The following is a 24,122-nucleotide window of genomic DNA, read 5'->3' as shown; positions in this document are numbered from 1 at the left end:
TCTAAAGCTAAATCGTGAATTATTTTTGTGAGCCCTGGAGGCTGCCCACAAAAATAATTTGGGTCACTGCCACCCCGGACTCCCACCCTCTGCGATCGCGACTGGACCACCACCCCGCAACTTAACTTGCTGGCGGCAGCTCCGGCCTGATTACTCTATCTAGCGAGTTGCGTCGGGTTGCCTGTTTAGCGCCCTGCAGCTCGCCTGGTGAATTTAAATGAGGCCGGAGCAGCCACTCTGCTCGTTCTATGGCCGCCCTAAAGTCAAAATCTACCCCAAATTATCAAAAGCAGCTGGAAATCAGCAGCTCCCAACTCAAGAGCCATGCTCAGGCCAGAAGAGCAGGGCTATCTGGGAGAAATTTCTTACAACCATTTCTAACTTGAATAACCAATTTTGTGGTAAATTAACTGATTTTGTGTCATAAGTGTAATATTTTGCGTTTGTTATGCTATAATCAATATTTTTGACTGTATAAACTGACCTGGGTGATGGAGGAAATGGCACTAAAACAACAAAGAAATTGTCAGAGCAAGTTGATTCGCTTGTTTTTCAGTATGTTAGTTTGTAAATGATAGCTTTGAAAAAAAAATTGAGGGATTTGATTCCTGAGTTTTCCACTGGTTACTCATTCCTCATTGGTATTTTTCGTTACTTCTTGATTTGTTCATGATTGGTCAATTTGATACTCAATTGGTAACTTAACAGATAAGTACTAATAACTAATGTTTGTCATGTACTTGTGACACTCTGAAATGTGTCATGCGAGACTCGAGGCTATTATATAGATATGATTGTCATGGTATATGGTATTACTTCTGCCCTCTGCTCTAATTACCATGTTCCCAAAACCTACTAAATACTCTCTCCTGAACAAACCACCTTAGCTCCTTAATGAAGAGTCCACCACCCGTTGTTTGCTGAGCCCACTTCTCATGTGTCAATGTTCCTTTAAAAAAATAACGGCAATGGAGTTTGTGGTACTGATTCAGCCCATGAAAATTCCTTCCAGCAATATGTTCTCTCCCCCACCAGATCATGTTAAATGTAATTTGCATAACGCCCTTCTATTACCTTACTTGCTACGCTCTTGCTAATATTTTTTTTCCCTCCAGGTCCATCTTTAACAAGTACCAATGTACTTTCATATCCACATATGTCCTGTGCTCCCACTTTCATGTCTTAGCTTTGTGGTCTTCTGAAATATTTCAAATCAAAGGACAAGAGAAGACCAGCTGGTCCATCAAGCCTATCCTATACTGTTGTGGTGTAACTTTTGCAGACCATGAATCCATCTCCTCCCTCACCTCCCCGCCACCAGCCATGCAATCTCCTGGGAAAGATGAAAAAAAAAAGCAAAAACCTTAGGCCAACTTAAAATAAACTCTGGGAAATTTGTCTCCAACCACCAAAAGGTGATCAAACAAGTTCCAGGAAACCATGGTGACTGAGAGACACATCCCCCAATAGTCACTGACCCTCCATATGCAGTTATATATCATTCAGTTCCTTTTTGTAGTGAATCCACACTCACTGCAAGAACTGGCAACAACTTCCATTGGTCGATGTCTCTGTGAAAAGAAATGCCTCGACATTTAACCTAGCTATCTGCTTATGCAACTTATACTCAGGTCCCCTGGTCCTCCCTAACTAATCCAAATTAAATAGCTCATACATATGAAACAAATCTAATCCTTTCATTATTTTAAAGACTGCAATCAAATCTCTTCAAAGTCTATGTTTTACTAGAGTAAAAAGCACCAGCTCTCTAACCCTACCGTAGCAATTAAGGACATTTAAACAAGGTGTCAATCTAGCACCCTCCTATGACTCTTTTCCATGGCTTTTATATCCACCACAATGTAAGTGACTAAAATAGGACACAGAATTCTAAATGAGGTTTAACAAAGGCCTTGTACAGGACAGTATAGTATTTTTGGATTTGTATTTAATCACCCTGGCAATACATCCCAATACTCTATTTGCTTTTATAATAGTCTCAACACTGATCGTGGACCTTCAGAGATTCATGCACTATAATACCCAGGTCCTTTTCCCACTCAACAACCTTAAACATGTAACCCTGACTTATGTTCATAACACTACGTTTGTCTATATTAAAAGACATCTGCTAGATGTGGCCCATTCACCCATCACATCTAGATCCATCTGTTATATGTTTTTCTCACCTAAGATCCTAATACCCGCACAAATCTTTGTAGCATCTGTGAACTTGCAGACAGTTGCCTCGATGCCGTCACCCAGATCATTGATAAAGATGGTGAAGAGCTACAGTCCTAACACTGAACTCTACTAGTAACCAGTTCCCACATGCACCTTCTTCCATACCCTAAGCTTGGTCCTTCAAGTTCTAGAGATAGCAGGGGTAATTGTCAATGGAACAGAAAACCTAGACGGGGAGTATAACCGATGGCCAATCTGCTACCGCCAACTTTCTGTCCCCATTGAAGTTGAAAAATTACCCTCAGCATGCTTTGCATGCTAGGGGCTGACCCTTCCACCACAAGAAGACTGCTTAAATTATTCAACGGATCAGAATGTATAGCATTACCACTTACTGATCCATTATGGAGCAGACCGCAATGTTAAAACTCTATTAGCATTCAGACTTTTTCTCAAAATTTGCATATTTCACTTGTTGGATTAACAACTGTTTCAACATTTAAGCTGGCCAAATGGTTTGTTAGCTGCTTCGGGAGCGTTAAGAGACCATGACTGCAGTTACTGCATGATTGATGAATATTTTTTCATTGCTGCTGACAAAATTGCAGCTACTAGAACTTTTAATTTTTATTAAAATTAAAATTTCCATTTCAGGCACCTCTGAATGATAACAATGAGAGCTCCCTCTCTGTGGATCCTGCTTGTTCTGTGTATTTTCATGCATACAGCTTTCTTAGACGAAGACGCTCCATACAACGTGTGTCAAAAATGTGACTACAACAACTTCTGCAACTGCTCTTCGGTGAAGTTAGAGAGTATTCCACATGTGTTGGGAAATGTATTTGGATTTGATCTATCCCACAACAACATCTCACAGATTAAGGACACTGATTTCATGACATATGTGAAACTCAAAAAACTTCTATTGCAATCAAATCAAATCCAATCTATTGCTGACCAGGCATTCCAGCTCAACACAGACCTGGAGTACCTCGACTTGTCTGATAACCTTTTAACCCAACTGTCACCGAATTGGTTTAAGCATCTTTCCAAATTACAATACCTCAACATTTTAGGGAATGATTACACGAATCTGGGATCAGGGAGAATTTTCTCAAATCTGACAAGACTCAGATGGTTAGAATTTGGCAATCCTTCCCTCGCTCTTCTAAAGAAAGATGACTTTGTAGGAATTACACATCTGGATGAATTTGTTTTAACAGCAGATAAGTTAGATTCGTATCAAAAAGGAAGTTTCAGTTCTTTCAGAAATATAAGACACGTTGTTTTGAGTTTGCATTACACATTTCTGAAGACACCAGTCCAAGCTCAGCAGATTCTAGCAGATTTGTCAGGATCCACCACCCACTTAGAGCTGAGAGACATAACATTTCCTGACAAGAGTGACAGTCAGATATTTTCAGTACCAGCTAATTCATTACTGACAAAATTCACCTTCAGCAATACTTTTCTTACTGACAATACTGTATTGACTTTTATAAATTGTGTGAAAAACACAAAACTATCTGAACTAGTAGTGAAAGACTCTGTGCTTTCAGGAACTGGGAAATGGCCCAAGATAGACAATATAAAAAATAACTCACTTGATTCATTAACATTAAATAATATATCCATTAAACACTTTTATATATTCTATGATACTTCAGGTGTCAGTCCTCTACTCGAACCCATTAAAAGTGTTACATTGACAAAACTAAATATGTTTCTGATGCCTTGTACTGTATCCAGAAATTTAAAAAATGTGGAGTATCTTGACTTAACACACAATTTGCTCAGTGATGGAATTATGCGAGAAATGGTTTGTTTAGGAGCTTGGCCTTCTCTGCGTTATCTTATTCTGAGAAAGAATGTTCTGAGATCCCTCGGTATAACAAGCCCAAAGTTATCTACACTTTCTACTCTTACCCATTTAGATTTGAGCCAGAATAGCTTCAGTGACACTAGGACTTCATGCAAATGGTCTGAAAATCTACAATTTTTAAACCTTTCGAGCTGTGATATAAAAAGTATATCACATTGTGTCCCTCCAAATGTTGAGGTATTAGATTTAAGTAACAATGACATCAGCAGTTTTGTTGTTAATCTGCCATCTCTCAAAGAACTCAATGTGTCCAATAACAAGTTTAAAAGTTTACCAGGTGAAGGTTATTTACCAAAGATGGAAGTTCTGAAGATCAGCAGCAATAAACTCATCTCACTCACAGGTGAAGAAATCATGGCGTTTAAGAAGCTTGGATTTTTGGAGGCTGGAAAAAATAATTACATTTGTTCATGTGAATTCCTGCTTTATATGAATCATCACATAACAGTACATCTGTTGGACCGAACCGAAAACTATGTATGTGATTCACCTCTAACTCTCAGGGGAATGTTGGTTCAAAATACCAAACGCTCTTTTTTTGACTGTCACACACAATTGTCTATAATCTTACTGTGTGTTGGCATGTCTTTGGCAGTAGCCATTATTGGACTGACATGCTACAAATATCATGGGATCTGGTATATCCAAATGACCTGGGCATGGCTGCAGGCAAAGAGAAAAGCAAAGAAAGTGAGGAATAATGATATTTGTTATGATGCATTTGTTTCTTACAGTGAGATGGACTCAGAGTGGGTGGAAACCTTCTTGGTAAGAGAGTTAGAAAGTGCTCATCCACCACTGACACTCTGCCTTCATAAACGTGATTTCATCCCAGGGAAGTGGATAATTGACAATATCATTGAGTCCATTGAAAAAAGCAGGAAAACCCTATTTGTTTTGTCTCAACATTTTGTCCAAAGTGAGTGGTGCAAGTACGAGCTTGACTATACTCATTTCCGTCTATTTGATGAGAACAATGACACAGCCATACTTGTTCTGTTGGAGTCGATTCCAAAGGAGACCATTCCTCAGAGATTCTGCAAGCTTAGGAAACTGATGAATACAAAAACCTATTTGGAATGGCCTCAGGATGAAGTAGAGCAGCAAGTCTTCTGGTTTAATTTAAAAATTGCATTAAAAGGAAATGACAATGGAAGTGGTCCTTTCTAAATAGTATTTTTTTGTATTAAAGTAAGCCTAGTTATTAAATAACATTGCTGGAGCTGCAGCAGCGAGTACAGAGTTTGGAGCCATCCACTGACATTGTGATGATGTCGTCAAGCTAAACTGAAGAGAATTGCCTTTGAATTTAAATAAATGGCTACAATAGACTTCAACCCGCCTCTGCATTGCAAAGTTTATAAAGTACAGTAATTTTGTTTAAAAACATTCAGCTCATTGGCTTGGCAAGATCAGGAAGAATCAAATGAGCAAAAAAGTGATTTGGCTAGTCATACTCACTCCTTCCATAGACTATGTACAATCTAGCCTATCATGGACTCTAATACACCTCGTTAAATCTGCTGCAGGAAGGTTTTGCATAATTGTTCCCTGGTCCTCAAAGTAATCAAGGGAAACTCCCCATTCCCAGATCTCTTCTATTCAATCGTGGCCAACAGCTCTGCACTTCTACCTTGGCCCCAGCACTCCAGAATCATTGCGCCTCCTACATGTCAACTAGAAAACTGGCAAAAGCTGATCAACAGCTTCAAAATACCTGATGCAGTCACCAAAAAACTGGCAACTCAAGAAGGGCCCTGAGGTGGAAAAAAAGTGTTTACACAGGCGTGGTACCTTACGTGGCAGATATACACAGCATTGCTTCACTTATACCGAAGAAAAACAAAACATAACTATGAGAAAACCTGAAGTGGAAGTGAAAATATTGAAGGTACAAAAGTGGTTGTGTATTTCTAAGGGGGAAGGAGGGGCCTGGGGCATACTTCTCTGGAAAAAAGTTGCATTGTACATTTAAAATCATGTTGGTTCACTTTAAGCACTTTGATACTTCACAATTAATAGATTTTTAATTTTAAAAAGGAACTAGTTAACATTTGGATTTTCAACAGAATCACTTTCCAAAAAGTTACCTCAACAGTCACTCTCCCACATACAACCCCACCATCCCAACTAACAAAAGCACTCTAGCCCCTCCAGACCTAATTCACAGAGACAATGGGATCAAATTTAGGATGGTCGAGCGGGTGCATTCGTGGCGGGGGGGGGGGGGGTTCCTAAAATTGGGGAATCCCGGAGTGGGTCCGGAGCCCGGCTCCAACCCGCCCACTTCCGGGTTCCCCAATGACGCACGCGGGACTCCCACCAGCAATTAAAGCCGGCGGGATGACAGTTTAGATAGTTAGGGAGGTACATGAGGTCGTTGACTGACCTCATTGGGCAGAGATTTTAGCAGGGATGTGATTTTGGTCTCTCCTCAGCGTGTTTCCCATGCTGTGGGAAACACTCCCTGTTGTTGCAGACGTGTTTCAGTCGGCAGCCATTGGGAGATGCAGAGGATTCCTTGACAGTTGGGGGGAATACCTCATTCATTGCAGCAGGGCACTCTGTCACCTCAGACAAAGTTTTGCCTGCCACACCGTTGTCTCCACACTCAAAATTATTACATCTGACCCTAAACTCTGCTGTCCAAACACATTTAACTACTTTGCGGACCCCCACACACTCACCCTGTCAGGATGGGGGGGGGGGGGGCGGTTCCAGAGCTGCATTCATCACTCCATTGGAGGACGAGCAACATCACCAGCCTCGGCAGGCTGCTGTCCACCTCCGCCACGTGGAGCTACACAACACAGTGCTGCGCAACAGGCACCTGCACAAAGTATTCGTGCAACTACACATACACCCACTGTGGGGTGACCCAATGGGTGGCATCAAGAATGTTCATGGAGAACCTCATGAAAGGGCCTTATTCCACAAGCCAGTCAAGAATGGCCAAGACATGGCAGTAGTGGTGCCAATATAGTATGTAATGTGAGTTGATCAGAAATCAAATATAAGTAAAAACCATGACAAACCCTCAAACACCCTTGTGCATCCCCTTCATGCTCTCGACACGTTTGCCTTACGCTTCCTACTACACATACCTGATACATGCCCTGTGGCTGCAGCACAGGTGGTGGCAGGTGGGGTGAGGCTGACCGTGAAAGATGCTTGAGAGGGTGAGTATGAGACAGAGCCATGAGATTGTATGAGGATTGGGTTGAGTAGTAGTGGTGGGATGAGTACTGGGGAGGCAAGGAAGTGCAGGTAAGATGAGGATGAGGGTTCAGTGGATGTGAGGAGTGATGTGATAGAGTAGTGTTGGCAGTGCAGAAGGAGATGTGGGGTGGGGGCAGTGATGTGGCAGACGGAGTGTAGGGGAATAAGAGTTCTCACTTCGGCTGACCTGGTTAGGTCATTGAAGCGCCTCCTGCACTGTATGCATGTGTGTGATACGTTGGTGGTGCTGGTGACCTCCTCTGCCACCTCGAGCCAGGCCTTCATGGTGGCAGAGGCAGGCCACTTCCTCCCGTCCGCCGGGTGGAAGATCTCCCTCCTCCTCCTCCTCACCCCATCCAGTAAGACCTGGAGTGAGGCATCATTAAACCTGGGAGCAGCCTTCCCCCTGGGATGCTCCATGCTGTAATTTTGTCTATTTTCTGCAGCATCAGTCTGGAGGACTGCCCCTTTAAATAGGCTCCTCCACCTGACAGCCTATGATGTGGGTGCGCAGTCCGCCCACTGCGCAGCTTTCCAGCGCGAAATCCGGAAGCCAAGGTAAGTGGCTTTAATTTACTTACGATCGTATGCCTAACCCACCGATTTCACTGGGCACGTTACCCACACGCCCAGTCGACCCCAGCTGCCAACCCGCCTCCCTCCTAATATCGGGCCCAATGTATCCCATCCAACTCTCCGCCCTTTCAGAGACACTTCCAGTTCATACAGACCCTCTTCTCCCTCTTAGTTAACTTAGTTAAGCTGCTGCTCTTTTTCCCACTTTCCTCCATTCAAGTTGGCACTCTTTGCTCCCTCCCCTCCAAGTTTTTTTTGGCACTTCGTTCCACCTCCCCTCCAGTTTATCCCCATATTCTCCTTCCTGTCTTCCCCACTTTATGCTGGTACTATCTATCCTCTTATCCCCCCATCCCCCGAGTTTATGCTGATACTCTTCTTCCTCTCCACCCCCCCCCCCTCCCCAGTTTACCTGTGTAACCTCCTCCAGCCCTACAACCCTCCGAGATCTCTGCGCTCCTCCAATTGTGGCCTCTTGCGCATCGCCAATTTTCATCATCCCATCATTGGAGGACAATATTCTACTTCCTCTCCCTCCTTCCCCCCCCCTCAGCTTATGCTGGTACTCTTCTTCCTCTTCCCTCCCACCACACACACACAGCTTATGCTGCTACTCTCCTTTCTCTCTCCCCCAGTTCACGTTAGTACTCTCCTTCCTCCCCTACCCTAAAGCATCGCTCCCAGCTTCTCTTCTCTCCCTCCCCAAAAGTGCTGCTCCCAGCATCTACACCTTTACCTCTTCAATTAATTTATCTTTCCTCTATTTCCATCTATTTACCTTCTCCTTCATTGCCTTTAATTTTCCCTTTGCTCCCCCTTCATTTTGCTCCTTCCTTTTTCTGACTCCCCTTCAAGTCCTTGTTCTCTCTCCCCTTAACCATTCTCTCCCCTCTTTCACTGCCATTCACTCCCACTGCCATCTGTTTTTCCTGGTCATGCATTCTGCCCCTCTACCTAATCCCTTGCCCTGCCCTCACAGTCTCCTCTTCTTGTCCCACCCATGTACTCTCCCTGATCCTACCAAAGTCCATTGGCTAATGCACTGGACAGACACTGTTCCTTCATTTCACTTGTTAATGGCCCCAATTATCGTGGAACTCCAGTTCTTTCGAGAGCTCCCACCTCCGGCATACAGAAGTGGCAATCAAGGCTATTAGCACTGGAAACGTGTGAAGATGATGAGTGGGAGCTTTCTAGTGCATTCGCCAACAGGCTCAGTAGGAGCAGGACTGGGGGGGCTGGTTGGGATGTCAAACATAGACAACAACAACTTGCATTTATATAGCGCCTTTAACATAGTAAAACATCCCAAAGCACTTCACAGGTGCATTATCAGACAAAATTTGACACCCAGCCACATAAAGTGATGTTAGGACAGGTGACCAAAAACCTGTCAAAGAGGTAGGTTTTAAGGAGAGTCTTAAAGGAGGAGAGAGGGAGAGAGGTGGCGAGGTTTAGGGAGGGAATTCCAGAGCTTAGGGCCTAAGCAGCTGAAGACACGGCTGCCAATGGTGGAGCGATGAAAATCGGGGATGCGCGATGCGCCAGAATTGGAGGAGCGCAGAGATCTAGGAGGGTTGTAGGGCTGAAGGAGGTTACAGAGATAGGGAGGGGCAAGGCCAAGGAGGAATTTGAAAACAAAGTTGAGAATTTTAAAAACTGTGATCTCAGGAGGATCTTTATAGCAGTAGGTATAAAAGACACCTAACAGGATAGAGATAGTAAGCCAGGAAAAATACATTAAGGCAGCAGAATTAGATGGCATGGGTTCAACATTGTGGGACAAGAAATATTTCTTTACATAGAGGGTAATTAGTAGCTGGACCAGGTTGCCAGGAAGGGTGATTGAGGTCGGACATTAGATTTGTTTCATAAACAGCTGTCAAAGGGAAACAGTAGGGTTGATATTCTGGAAGAATGAAATCAGATGGACTTAAAGGCATTCTTTATCTGTGATGAATTTCTCAGCATTAAAATAAAATATATATCTTAGAAAACACACATTAAATAACAATGGTACGTAAAGTAATAAAGCAGTGAATAAAATTTGCATAATGCTTTGTTGGCAATTTATCAGTTTTAGTGCTCAGTAATGGAACTAACTAAAGACTAAGTTCTGTACTTGGTTTTTAACCACAGCAGTGTGCCAAATGTCAAAATCTAAGCTTTGAAATAATTACCACAGTACTTAATATTAAGTTAATAAGAAAACTTTAATATGCATATTAAGCATTAAATCTTACTTGCATGTTGTTTCTTGCAAGTTCATAAGTAGTTAACCAAAGCAATTTTTAAGCAGTCGAAAGACAGCTAGGCACCACTGTAACCAGAAAGGTTATGTGAAATGTTTGAACTTTCATTTTATAATCTCTTAGCATACTTTGTGAACCTAATGAATATCAAAAATGTGTGATCATATTGGAACATTCACTTCCTGGGAATTACAGTTACTTGTTGTCAAGGCAATGCTTAAGTATTTCCAGGAACAGTGGTTACATGCCTTTGAAATTATAAGATGTAGGCATTTAAACAATATAAAACTCTGCTGCTTTACTTTTAAGTTGTTAAATTAGATGTGCAGAATATGTATGCAGAGTGCTTTCATGTTAAAACATTTTAATTACGCACATACTTTCCACTTCACTTTAATCACATTGTATATATTTTAATTATGTTTGCTTTGCAAAATAAGTTTACTTCTAGAAATGTAAGTTGTTCTAATAGGGATTGTGCTGTATCAAGCTATGAAAAAAGTATTTTTGTAGAAATAAAAACATTCCACCATAATTAATATCGTCTCAACTAAATGCAATCAAACCCTTTTAACTTGTACAAAGAGTAGGGAAGAGGAATAAATGGAATTGAAATTAAATAAACCTTGATACATTTTCACTGTAATTCAAAAAGAATAGTCTGAAATTATTATAAGCAGTATTATTGTACAAGCACTTAATGCATTTGCATCAAATCCTTCTTTCCACTATTTTAATAGAGATGTTAAGCTATTTAATTTAAATGGTTAATGCCTCCATTAAAATAATGGAGGAAGTTGATTCAAATGCAAAAACAGTTTGTATGATAAATCACTCACAGTAATTTCCCGGCCAATAAATATATATGGTAAAATAAAATATAATCAGATTTAGGTTACAAATTAAGTTACAAGGTAAAAGTCCACAGTAGGGTAAAGAGTGTACTCTGGGTGGGGGACTTCAATGTCCATCACCAAAGAGTGGCTCGGTAGCACCATTACTGACCGAGCTGGCCGAGTCCTGAAGGACATAGCTGCTAGACTGGGCCTGCGGCAGGTGGTGAGCGAACCAACACCAGGGAAAAACTTACTTGACCTCGTCCTTACCAATCTATCTGTCGCAAATGCATTGGTCCATGACAGTATTGGTAGGAGTGACCACCGCACAGTCCTCGTGGAGACGAAGTCCCGTCTTTGCACTGAGGATACCATCCAACATGCTGTGTGGCACTATCACCGTGCTCAATGGGATAGATTCAGAACAGATCTAGCAGCTCAAAACTGGGCATCCATGAGATGCTGTGGGCCATCAGCAGCAGAATTGTAATCCAGCAAAATCTGCAACCTCATGGCCCGGCATATTCCTCACTCTACCATTACCAACAAGCCAGGGGATCAACCCTGGTTCAATGAGTGTAGAAAAGCATGCCAGGAGCAGCACCAGGCTAAAAATGAGGTGCCAACCTGGTGAAGCTACAACTCAGGATTACATGCATGCTAAACAGCGGAAGCAACATGCTATAGACAGAGCTAAGCGATTCCACAACCAGCGGATCAGATCAAAGCTCTGCAGTCCTGCCATATCCAGTCGTGAATGGTGGTGGACAATTAAACAACTAACGAGAGGAGGAGGCTCTGTAAACATCCCCATCCTCAATGATGGCGGAGTCCAGCACATGAGTGCAAAAGACAAGGTCGAAGTGTTTGCAACCATCTTCAGCCAGAAGTGCCGAGTGGATGATCCATCTCGGCCTCTTCCTGATATCCCCACCATCACAGAAGCCTATTTTCAGCCAAATCGATTCACTCCATGTGATATCAAGAAACGGCTGAGTGCACTGGATACAGCAAAGGCGATGGGCCCCGACAACATCCCGGCTGTAGTGCTGAAGACTTGTGCTCCAGAACTAGCTGCACCTCTAGCCAAGCTGTTCCAGTACAGCTACAACACTGGAATCTACCCGACAATGTGGAAAATTGCCCAGGTATGTCCTGTCCACAAAAAGCAGGACAAATCCAATCCGGCCAATTACCGCCCCATCAGTCTACTCTCAATCATCAGCAAAGTGATGGAAGGTGTCGTTGACAGTGCTATCATGCTGCACTTACTCACCAATAACCTGCTCATCGATGCTCAGTTTGGGTTCCGCCAGGACCACTCGGCTCCCGACCTCATTACAGCCTTGGTCCAAACATGGACAAAAGAGCTGAATTCCAGAGGTGAGGTGAGAGTGACTGCCCTTGACATCAAGGCAGCATTTGACCGAGTGTGGCACCAAGGAGCCCTAGTAAAATTGAAGTCAATGGGAATCGGGGGAAAACTCTCCAGTGGCTGGAGTCATACCTAGCACAAAGGAAGATGGTAGTGGTTGTTGGAGGCCAATCATCTCAGCCCCAGGACATTGCTGCAGGAGTTCCTCAGGGCAGTGTCCTAGGCCCAACCATCTTCAGCTGCTTCATCAATGACCTTCCCTCCATCATAAGGTCAGAAATGGGGATGTTCGCTGATGATTGCACAGTGTTCAGTTCCATTCGCAACCCCTCAAATAATGAAGCAGTCCGAGCCCGCATGCAGCAAGACTTGGACAACATCCAGTTTGGGCTCATAAGTGGCAAGTAACATTCGCGCCAGACAAGTGCCAGACAAAGACCATCTCCAACAAGAGAGAGTCTAACCACCTCCCCTCGACATTCAACGGCATTACCATTGCCGAATCCCCCACCATCAACATCCTGGGAGTCACCATTGACCAGAAACTTAACTGGACCAGCCATATAAATACTGTGGCTACAAGAGCAGGTCAGAGGCTGGGTATTCTGAGGCGAGTGACTCACCTCCTGAATCCCCAAAGCCTTTCCACCATCTACAAGGCACAAGTCAGGAGTATGATGGAATACACTCCACTTGCCTGGATGAGTGCAGCTCCAACAACACTCAAGAAGCTCGACACCATCCAGGACAAAGCAGCCCGCTTGATTGGCACCTCATCCACCACCCTGAACAGTCACTCCCTTCACCACCGGTGCACTGCGGCTGCAGTGTGTACCATCCACAGGATGCACTGCAGCAACTCGCCAAGGCTTCTTCGACAGCACCTCCCAAACCCGCGAGCTCTACCACCTAGAAGGAGAAGAGCAGCAAGCACATGGGAACACCACCACCTGCACATTCCCCTCCAACTCACACACCATCCCGACTTGGAAATATATCGCCGTTCCTTCATTGTCGCTGGGTCAAAATCCTGGAACTCCCTTCCTAACAGCACTGTGGGAGAACCTTCACCACACGGACTGCAGTGGTTCAAGAAGGCAGCTCACCACCGCCTTCTCAAGGGCAATTAGGGATGGGCAATAAATGCTGGCCTCGCCAACATCCCATGAACGAATAAAAAAAAAGCTACCAAAGTATTGGGGCTTTTGACTTCAGCAAAGCACTATGGTACTGGGATGGTTATGATTTTTAAAATTGTATTTACAATAGTATTCATGGACAAATAGAGACGATGATAAGGGGGGTGATTTTAGGAGGCAAACGCGGGTGCGTTGGGGGAGGGGGAGCTCCGAAAATCGTGGAAATCCCCTTTGGGTTCGGAAGCCGGCTCCAACCCGCTGACTTCCGAGTTTCCCAGGGACCCACCTGTGCGCGTGCGGGCAACCCGAAAACGTAAGTCCCGCCGGCAATTAAAGCCTGCGGGATGACAGTTAAAGAGCCAAATGTACCTCATTGAGGTACTGAAGGCACTTTACCTGTGACAGGGTAAGAAGTTAGAAAGATTTTAAAAAAAAAAACTTACCTGGGTGGCTTGCCCACCGCTTCTGATTCACGCCTGGTGAAGGGCCGGGTCAGGGAAAAAGAAACTAAATAAAAAACCATGCAAGGAAGTGAAAACATTAAACATTTGAAACCTGCTCCGATGTCTGATGTCTCCCGCTCCGATGTCCCCCTCTTCATCTTCATGATGTCTCCCCGATGTCCCCTTCTTCACCCTCCCGATCTTCCCCCGAGGTCCCCTTCTTCACACTTCCTATCTTCCCCCGAAGTCCCCCTCTTCACCCTGCCGATCTTCCCCTCTCCCCCAGTCTTCCAGTCCAGCACCGGATCTTCCATTCTCCCCATCCCCCCCAATCTTCTGTTCCAGCACCAGATGACGTCTGGCTCTCTCTCCTTCTCAACCCCCACCCTCGCGTTGCAGCTCCTGATGGCAGCCAGCCTGTCAATCAGGCTAGCAGCTGGGCGCGAAACCCGGAGAGGACGTTAACCACTATCAATCAATGTGCGATCGGGTCAGAAACGATAAGTTTGGTTCATGCCAGTTTGCCACGTGCCCAATAGCTACCCCACTGCCATCCCACCTCCCCACTAATATTGGGGCCAATATATTTGTGATACTTAAAAAAAAATCTCCATATGGTTTTAATTTGTGTGCGCCCTTATGGACTGCTTTCTAGTTCACTTGTCTCGCAGAAAGAAATGTTGGAGTACTATTTCACAGTTATAGAGTAGTACTGAACATCATTAGTAATTGTGGTAAATCCAAACTAAAAAGATTTGCAGGAAATGATAGCAAGAAATATAAGAAAAGGTTACGAGACAAAAAAATTCACTTATTTCCTATTAATTTATCAGCAGCAGACAACAGCAAGGAAACAATTGGTCTGCTCTGGTGCATTTTCAAGTTTAAAGATATATAAAATATAGTTAAATACTGAAAATTGGAGATTTTCTTGAAAGAAAGAACTTGCACATATATAGCACCTTTCATGACCTCAGGATGTCCCAAAGTGCTTCATGGCCAATTGAATATTTTTGAAGTGTAGTCACTATTGTAAGGTAGGAAACATGGCAGCTAATTTATGCACAGCAAGGTCCCACAAACAGTAATGAGATACATGACCAGATAATGTGTGTTGAGGGGTAAATACTGGCCAGGATACCAGGAGAACTCACCTGCCCTTCTTCAAAATAGTGCCTTGGCATCTCTTACATCCACCTCAGAGGGCAGACGGGGCCTCAGTTTAACATCTCACCTGAAAGACGGCACCTCCGACAGTGCAGCACTCCCTCAGTACTGCACTATAGTGTCAGCCGAGATTTTGTGCTCAAGTCTCTGGAGTGGGACTTGAACCCACAACCTTCTGACTCAGGCGAGAGTGCTACCACTGAGCCATGGCTGACATCTCCTGTCATTTCCTTTGGCCCCTTTCCTCCTTTCTGGAATATGGTCCCCCTCTGGGATGGCTCATTTATCCCATGAACCCGAGTTAGGAAGGGGAAAACTGGTCAGAGTTCCCACTCCCGATCACTACTCAGTGACTCCTGCCACAAGTATGCACAAACACATACAGTGAGGGATTACATGTGGTAATGTGGCTCAACATAGTCAAATAACACTGATAGCACTTACTGGTTAGGCTCACCCATGAAGAATGGCCACTTGGGATGTAGTACCAGAAGTCTGTGAAATGGTTTTCCTGCAAAGAGTCAACACCTTCAGGAGAAGAGGAGGTGAAGAGGGAGAATTAGCAGGAAAGGAGGACAAAACAAAATAGCAAAATTTTATAAATTCAAATAATTGTGAATCATTTAGCCTGACTAAGACAAATACAATACTTGGTATTAGCTTCATAGAATAAAAGTAGGTTATTATGCTGTACAAATGACATTGTAAACAGAAAGTACCTTTGAAAAAAAGTCTACTTAGATATTAGATAGTCTCTCTGGTTTTGCAACATTATGGACTCCAACATTATCCACAATATAGAGATAATAAAGAGAGAAAGCTTCACATCTACATTTGGAACCAAGTAAAATCTACTAAGGTCTCCCTATATAAAAAAAGTCCATCAAGCTATACATAAGAGTACAAATGCACAGATTATTCATACAAAGCATATTAATACAGTAATGTACATATTTGATTTTTGATATGGTGGACATTTTTGCACTTATAGCAGATTATTATTTTGGTTACTTAAAAACTGTTAATTTCTAACATCTTCCAGTTCTGATGAAAGGTTATCGACCTGAAACATTAACATTGTTTCCCTCCCACAGATGCTGCCTGGCCTGCTGAGTGCTTTCCAGCATTTTCTGTTTTCATTTCAAATTTCCAGTATCCGCAGTATTTTGCTTTTGTTTCATTATTTTGGTGTTAAACATACTTCGCTATAATTTCCAGTAAGTGGTATTTTATTTTGTAAATTAACAACAGGCATGATGCATAAGCTCACATGTAGCACATTACCAGTTAAGAGGGGGACCTGATTAAAACAGGCCAGTCAGCAATCCTACACTTCTAAAACATTACTGAAATATTGATAAAATGCACTTACACACACAAAACTTTATAGCTAATTTATAGAGTGACAGTAAGGTCTCATCTTAGGGGAACCTTCATTTTATCTACAATCCAGACGACGGCATCAGAGGAACTATCCACAAATTTGCAGATGACACGAAGATATGCGCGAGCGTAAGGACCATAGATGAGAAAAAGATTGCAGGTGGATCTAGATACAATAGGAGAATGGACCCATGTCTGGCAGCTGTCTTTTAGTATAGATAAAGGCAGCTGAATGCACTTTAGTTGGGCAGACAGAAGAGAGAGACAGACCAACAGAAAAAGTAGAAGGCAAATACAAAGACAGAGAGAAATTAAATGAGAGAAGCAGAGACAATTAATAGGAAGATACACAGAAGATACACGCGCTAAATTGGGCTGTGTAGCGCCCATTGTTTCGGCGCTACACGACCTCTCCGACATCCAAGATAGCGTCTTGGATGCGCACACACGTTTCCTGCGTGACGTGTGCCAGACACCACCTTGGTAAAGGAGTTAGCACAAGCACTAATACCGGACGCTGGAAAAGAGGGAGAAAATGGCTCCAATCAGTGTGCAACGCTGATTTAAAGTGATACACACCATTTTCGACCTTAAAGCTCAACTCAACGCACAGTCTTATCCCCGACCATCTAAATGTTTCTTACAGTGCCTGAAGGAACCTCCACCAGTGCTATTTAAAGCGCCATGCAGGTGTTGCAGGTTAGTTGCTGGATTATTGCTTCTGGCTGCTGGAGGAGTAGGAAGTGTTTTTTGAAGCTCCCTATTCTTATTGAGAGTTCCTACACTACTTTAGAGAGTGCTTTGGCAGGTACTGCCTTACTGGTCAGAAAGTTACAACACTGGTGGAACAACATTCCTGCCAACCATGGGTGGTCCGCTAGGGCTCCCGTTGGGCATTGAGCATGACTGGGAGCATGCAGAGAGGCCACGCCCAGCAGGTCAAGTTTCGAGGAGACGGAGGACGAGGAGACGCTTGGCACTGAGCAAGAGGCCCTACCCTGCATGCCCCGCACATCAACTTGGCTGTCTTCGTCAACCGAAAGGGCTTCCACTCCCTCAACGTGTAGCTGGTGTGCGACCACACGCATCGCATCTTGGAGGTCGATACCCACTACCCTGGGAGTAGTCTCAATGCCTTTGTCATGCGGCAGTCCAACGTGCCAGCTATCTTTCATCTGACTCGGCAAGTCAAAGGCTAGTTACTGGGCGACAAGGGCCATCCCCTCAAGACGTGGCTCATGACACTGGTCAGGAATCTACGCACACGTGCACAGCAGGCCTATAACGAGAGCCATGCTGCCACAAGCAACATCGTGGAGCACATCATTAGCCTCCTCAAACAACGCTTCTCATTCTCCGTGCAGCCTCTCAGCAGTGAGGGCTGCGCTTGCTGCACGGAGATTTCATGGTAAGTAGCAGGCAGCACGAAGTTCAGGTGCTGCCTGCGCAGGATCAGTCGGGTGCGGGGTATCGCCCAGAACGGACCCTTATCCAATTTTCCCGGCAACTGTGTTAAAAGTAACTAGTCAGTGTAGACCTGTGATAATTTTCCCACTGATATGCAAACAGGTTATTGCTACTTGGAAAATATATACTGAATATATAAGGCTAGCATATGCTAGACTTCCCATTAAGTCTTAACCTTTAATTACGCTCATGTTTTTCCATCAGGTTATTAAACATAGCTGTAATTATATGATGTCTCGATGAGCAGGATTCCAGTTTAATCACTTTTAGTTATTTCCTCCCGTCATGCTAGTAAACTTACCTGTATTATACTTGCATCCCCATGAGTCTTCCCAGTTGTGTCTCCAAGGCAGTTTGCACTGTGGCACTTTTCTTTACAGTATCACCTGTCTGACACAACAACAAAAAGATACATTTATATAGCATCTTTAATGTAGTAAAACATCCCAAGGTACTCCACAGGAATGTAATCGGACACCGAGCCTAAGGAGGAGACATTAGGACAGGTGACCAAAAGCTTGGACAAAGAGGTAGGTTTTAAGGAACTTCTTAAAGGAGGGGTGGGGGTGGAGACGTGAAGGGGTTTAGGGAGGGAATTCCCTCGGGCCTAGGCAGCTGAAAGCACGGCCACCAATAGTGGGGTGAAGGAAGTGTTTTTTTTATTCGTTCATGGGATGTGGGCGTCGTTGGCGACGTGATGTGCAAGAGGTCAGCATTGAAGGAACGCAGCAGGTTAGAGTTAGGGACCAACTAATATTTGCTGCCACCTCCCCTACTGCTCGTCACTCTGACACGACTTTATAACTTAACCCCAAGGTGTCCTTCCCTGCCCCACCCACGCACAATACAATCATTGAATGATACAACACAGGAGCCTATTCGGCCCATCGTACCTTTGCCGACTCTTTGGTAGAGTTATCCAATTAGTCCCACTCCTCTGCTCTTTCCCCATAGTCCTGTAAATTTTTCCCTTCAGCTCCACAGAATCCGAGGTGGTCAATTTCTCCTCTGCTTCCTGCTGCTGCTTTCCCCTCACCTTGCTCCACACCATGCACTGCAAACATTGCATTCCTGGCCCTGACTGGGAGCAGGCATTTGAAGTGTGTGGTATGTGGCTTTTGACGTGCAGGAGTAGGATTCCTTAAATGGCTTCCCCACTACTTTAAGGAAGCCTCTATTATTTGAAGTGCAAACAGTCTCTCACCCTGTTTCTTACCAACCACCAACAAAAACCTCTATTTTCAAATTCCTAACCATGACTTGGTTTTAAGCTCTTTAAAGCAGTTACTGCACTTCTACCAAGACTAATTGCTATCAGAACTTATACCCAGTTCCTCGGACACATCTGCATAATACAACCACACCGTTTTTCCTCAAAGGCATGCTGGAACCTACCCCCCTCCCCCGTTCCCATCTACCAAGATGTGCTTCCCACACCCCTAAATCTCTGCCCCACTGCTTTAACACCCTGGAATTGGAGGCAACCTATTGGCTTGGATAGGGAATTGGTTAGGAGGCAGGAGACAGAGAGTAGGGATAAGGGAATGTATTCAAATTGGCAGGATGTGACTAGGGATCTGTACTGGGGCCTTTTCATTATATTTATAAATGACTTGGATGAAGGAATAGAAAGCTGTAAATCAGAGTTTGCTGACGACACTAAGTTAGGTGGCACAGTAAATAGTTAGGTGAGAACAGAAAGTTGCAAAAGGACATTGATAGATTAAGTGAGTGGGCAAAACTGTGGCAGATGAAGTTCAATGTGGGAAAGTGTGAGGTCATCCACTTTGGACCTAAGAAAAATAGATCAAGGTATTTTCTAAATGGCGAGAAGCTAGAAATTGTGGAGGAGCAGAGAGATTTAGGGGTCCAAGTACAGAAATCACTAAAAGCTAGTGGACAGATATAAAAAATAATTTAAAAGGCTAATGGAATGTTGGCCTTTCTCTCAAGAGGGCTGGAATACAGAGGGATGGAAGTTATGTTACAGCTGTACAGAGCTCTGGTTAGATCTCATCTGCAGTACTGTGTTCAGTTCTGGGCACTGCACCTCAGGCAGGATATATTGGCCTTGGAGGGGGTGCAGCGCAGATTCAATAAGAATGATACTGGGGCTAAAAGGGTTAAATTATGAGGACGGGTTGCACAGACTAGGCTTGTATTCCCTTGAATATGGAAGATTAAGGGGTGATCTAATTAAGGTGTTTATTAAAGTATTTTTTAGGATAGAGAGAAACTATTTCCTCTGGTGGGAGAGTCCACAATCATTGAAAATTTACGGCACAGAAGAAGGCCATTCAGCCCATCATGTCCGCGCCGACCAAAAATGAGCCACCCAGCCTAATCCCACTTTCCGGCACATGGTCCATAGCCTTGTAGGTCAAGGCACTTCAGGTGCACATTCAGGTACTTTTTAAAATGAGGGTTTCTGCCTCTACCACCCTTTCAGGCAGTGAGTTCCAGACTCCCACCACCCTCTAGGTGAAAAAATGTTTCCTCAGCTCCCCTCTATCCTTCTACCAATTACTTTAAATCTATGCCCTCAGGTTATTGACCTCTCTGCTAAGGGAAATAGGTCCTCCCTATCCACTCTATCTAGGTCCCTCAGAATTTTGTACACCTCAATTAAATCACCCCTCAGCCTCCTCTGTTCCAAGGAAAACAACCCCAGCCTATCCAATCTTTCCTCATAGCTAAAATTCTCCACTCCTGGCAACATCCTTGTAAATCTCCTCTGTACCCTCTCTAGTGCAATTACATCCTTCCTGTAATGTGGTGACCAGAACTGTACACAGTACTCAAACTGTGGCTTAACCAGTGTTTTATACAGTTCCAGCATAACTTCCCTGCTCCTATATTCTATGCCTCGGCTAATAAAGGAAAGTATTCCATATGCCTTCTTAGCCACCTTATCTACCAGTCCTGCTACCTTCAGGGATCTGTGGACATGATCCCTCACTTCCTCTATACTTCTCGGTATCCTCCCATTTATTGTGTATTCCCTTGCCTTGTTTACCTTCCTCAAATGCATTACCTCACACTTCTCTAGATTGAATTCCATTTGCCACTTTTCTACCTACCTGACCAATCCATTGATATCTTCCTGCAGTCTACAGCTTTCCTCCTCACTATCAACCACACGGTCAAATTTTGTATCATCTGCAAACTTCTTAATCATGCCCCCTACATTTAAGTCCAAATCATTTATATCACAAAAAGCGAGGGACCTAGTATTGAGCCCTGCGGAACCCCACTGGAAACAGCCTTCCGGTCACAAAAAACACCCGTCGACCATTACCCTTTGCTTCCTGCCACTGAGCCAATTTTGGATCCAACTTGCCATTCTCCCTTGGATCCCATGGGCTTGTACTTTTTTGACCGGTCTGCCATGTGGGACCTTGTCAAAATCCTTGCTAAAATCCATGTAGACTATATCAAATGCACTACCCTCATCGACCCTCCTTATTACCTCCTCAAAAAATTCAATCAAGTTAGCCAGACACAACCTTCCCATAACAAATCCATGCTGGCTGTCCTTGATTACTCCGTGCCTTTCTAAATGACGGTCTATCCTGTCTCTTAGAATTGATTCCAATAATTTGCCCACCACCGAGGTTAGACTGACTGGCCTGTAATTACTCAGTCTATCCCTCGCTCCCTTTTTAAACAACGGTTCAACATTAGCAGTCTTCCAATCCTCCGGCACCATGTCTGTATCTAGTGAGGATTGGAAAATGATTGTCAGAGCCTCTGCTATTTCCGCCCTTGCTTCTTTTAACAGCCAGGGATACATTTTATCAAGCCCTGGTGATTTATCTACTTTCAAAGAAGCTAATCCCCTTAATACTTCCCCTCTCACTAAGTTTATCCGACCCAATATTTCACACTCCTCCTCCTTAATTACAATGTCTGCATGGTCCCCTCTTTTGTGCGGACAGATGCAAAGTTTTCATTAAGAACCATACCAACATCTTCCACCTCCACACATAGGTTACCTTTTTGGTCTCTAATAGGCCCTACTCTTTCCTTAGTTATCCTCTTGCTCTTAATGAGGGGGCATAACTTTAAAATTAGAACTAGGCCATTCAGGGGTGATGTCAGGTAGCACTTCTTCACACAAAGGGTAGTAGAAATCTGGAACTCTCTCCCCCTCCACTCAGGAGAAACTTCTTTACCCAAAATGGTAAGAATATGGAACGCGCTGCCAAAAGGAGTTCAGGCACATAGCATAGATGCATTTAAGGGGAAGCTAGATACAATCAAACAATCATTACAGCACAGAAGGAGGCCATTCAGTCCATCGAGCCTGTGCCAGCTCTTTGTAAGAGCAATCCAGTTAGTCCCATTCCCCGCTCTTTCCCCTTAGCTCTGAAAATGTTTCCCTTCAAATATTTATCCAATTCCTTTTTGAAAGCCACGATTGAAACTGCATCCACCACCCTTTCAGGCAGCACATTCCAGATCATAACTACTCGCTGCGTAAAAAAGGTTTTCCTCACGTTGCCTTTGGTTCTTTTGCAATCACCTTAAATCTGTGTCTTCTGGTGCTCAATCCTTCCACCAATGGGAACAGTTTCTCTGTATTAATTTTATCTAAACCAGTCATGATTTTGAACACTTCTATCAAATCTCCTCTCAACCTTCTCTGCTCTAAGGAGAACAACCCCAGCTTCTCCAGTCTATCCATGTAACTGAAGTCCCTCATCCCTGGAACCATTCTAGTAAATCTTTTCTGCACCCTCCCTAAGGCCGTCACATCCTTCCTAAAGCCCAGAATTGGACACAATACTCCAGTTGTGGCTAAACCGGTGTTTTATAAAGGTTCATCATAACTTCCTTGCTTTTGTTCTCGATTCATAAAGCCCAGGATCCCGTGTGCTTTTTTAACCGCTTTCTCAAATGGTCCTGCCATCTTTAACGACCTGTGCACATATACCCCCTGCCTCTCTGTTCCTGCAGCCCCTTTAGAATTGTGCCATTTAGCTTATATGGCCTCTCCTCGTTCTTCTTGCCAAAATGTATCATGTTACACTTCTCTGCATTAAATTTCATCTGCCACGTGTCCGCTCATTCCACCAGCCTGTCTATGTCCTCTTGAAGTCTATTACTATCCTCCTCACTGTTTACTACACTCCCAAGTTTTGTGTTATCTGCAAATTTTGAAATTGTGCACTCTAGACCCAAGTCCAAGTCATTAATATACATCATAAAAAGCAGCGGTACTGACCCCTGGGGAACACCACTGTGTACCATCCTCCAGTCCAAAGAACAACCGTTCACCATTACTCTGGTTCCTGTCACTTAGCCACTTTTGTATCCATGCTGCCACTGCCCCTTTTATTCCATGGGCTTCAGTTTTGCTGATAACCCTATTATGTGGCACATTATCAAATACCTTTTGAAAGTCCATATACACACCATCAACCACACTGCCTTCATCAAACCTCTCTGTTACCTCATCAAAAAACTCAATCAGGTTAGTTAAACATGATTTGCCTTTAACAAATCCATGCTGGCTTTCTTTTGTTAATCCACACTTGTCCAAGTGACTATTAATTTTGTCCCAGATTATCGTTTCTAAAAGCTTCCCCACCACTGAGGTTAAACTGACTGGCCTGTAGTTGCCGGGTTTATCCTTACACCCTTTTTTGAACAAGGGTGTGACATTTGCAATTCTCCAGTCCTCTGGCACCGCCCCCGTATCTAAGGAGTTTTGGAAGATTACAGCCAGCACCTCTGCAATTTCCACCCTTACTTCCCTTATCAACCTAGGTTGCATCCCATCCGGACCGGGTGACTTATCTACTTTAAGCAGAGCCAGTACCTCCTCTATCAATTTTCACCTCATCCAATATCTCAACTACCCCCCCTTTTACTGTGACTTTGGCAGCATCTTCTTCCTTGGTAAAGACAAATGCAAAGTACTCATTTAGTTCCTCGGCCATGCCCTCTGCCTCCATGTGTAGATTTCCTTTTTGGTCCCTAATCGGCCCCACCCCTCCTCTTACTACCCGTTTACTATTTATATGCCTATAGAAGACTTTTGGATTCTCTTTTATGTTAGTTGCCAGTCTATTCTCATACTCTCCCTTTGCCCCTCTTACTTCCTTTTTCACTTCTACTCTGAACTTTCTATATTCAGCCTGTGCTCATTTGTATTATCAACCTGACGTCTGTCATACACCCCTTTTTCTGCTTC

The 24,122-nt window shown here is 43.8% G+C and overlaps 1 protein-coding gene and 1 long non-coding RNA gene across 5 annotated transcripts in view; one reads left to right on the top strand and one right to left on the bottom strand.

Moving 5' to 3' along the window:
• LOC137326548 (toll-like receptor 2) overlaps nucleotides 1–24,122 on the top strand; it is a 52,991-nt gene that overhangs the window by 8,434 nt on the left and 20,435 nt on the right. The window contains exons 2-3 of one of the 4 annotated variants that reach the window (XR_010964219.1): nucleotides 2,839–5,957; nucleotides 7,732–10,635. Coding sequence is in view for 1 of the 4 variants with exons in the window: in XM_067991761.1 (XP_067847862.1) it covers nucleotides 2,849–5,236 (2,388 nt within the window). In the remaining 3 variants the exon portion in view is untranslated. Of the gene's footprint in view, nucleotides 1–2,838; nucleotides 10,636–24,122 lie in introns of those variants that run through there. The other 3 variants (XR_010964221.1, XR_010964220.1, XM_067991761.1) reach the window with 3 other exon arrangements.
• On the bottom strand, nucleotides 4,364–18,309 carry LOC137326563 (uncharacterized). Its single transcript, XR_010964223.1, has 3 exons — nucleotides 18,225–18,309; nucleotides 15,518–15,601; nucleotides 4,364–4,451 (listed from the first exon to the last, which is right to left on the bottom strand). It is a non-coding gene; the product is annotated as an uncharacterized lncRNA (long non-coding RNA).

The sequence above is a fragment of the Heptranchias perlo genome, chromosome 1 (assembly GCF_035084215.1).
Source record: "Heptranchias perlo isolate sHepPer1 chromosome 1, sHepPer1.hap1, whole genome shotgun sequence".
NCBI classification, from domain to species: Eukaryota; Metazoa; Chordata; class Chondrichthyes; order Hexanchiformes; family Hexanchidae; genus Heptranchias; species Heptranchias perlo.
The sequence above is the reverse complement of the archived record's forward strand: the minus strand, read 5'-3'. Positions and strand labels throughout refer to the sequence as shown.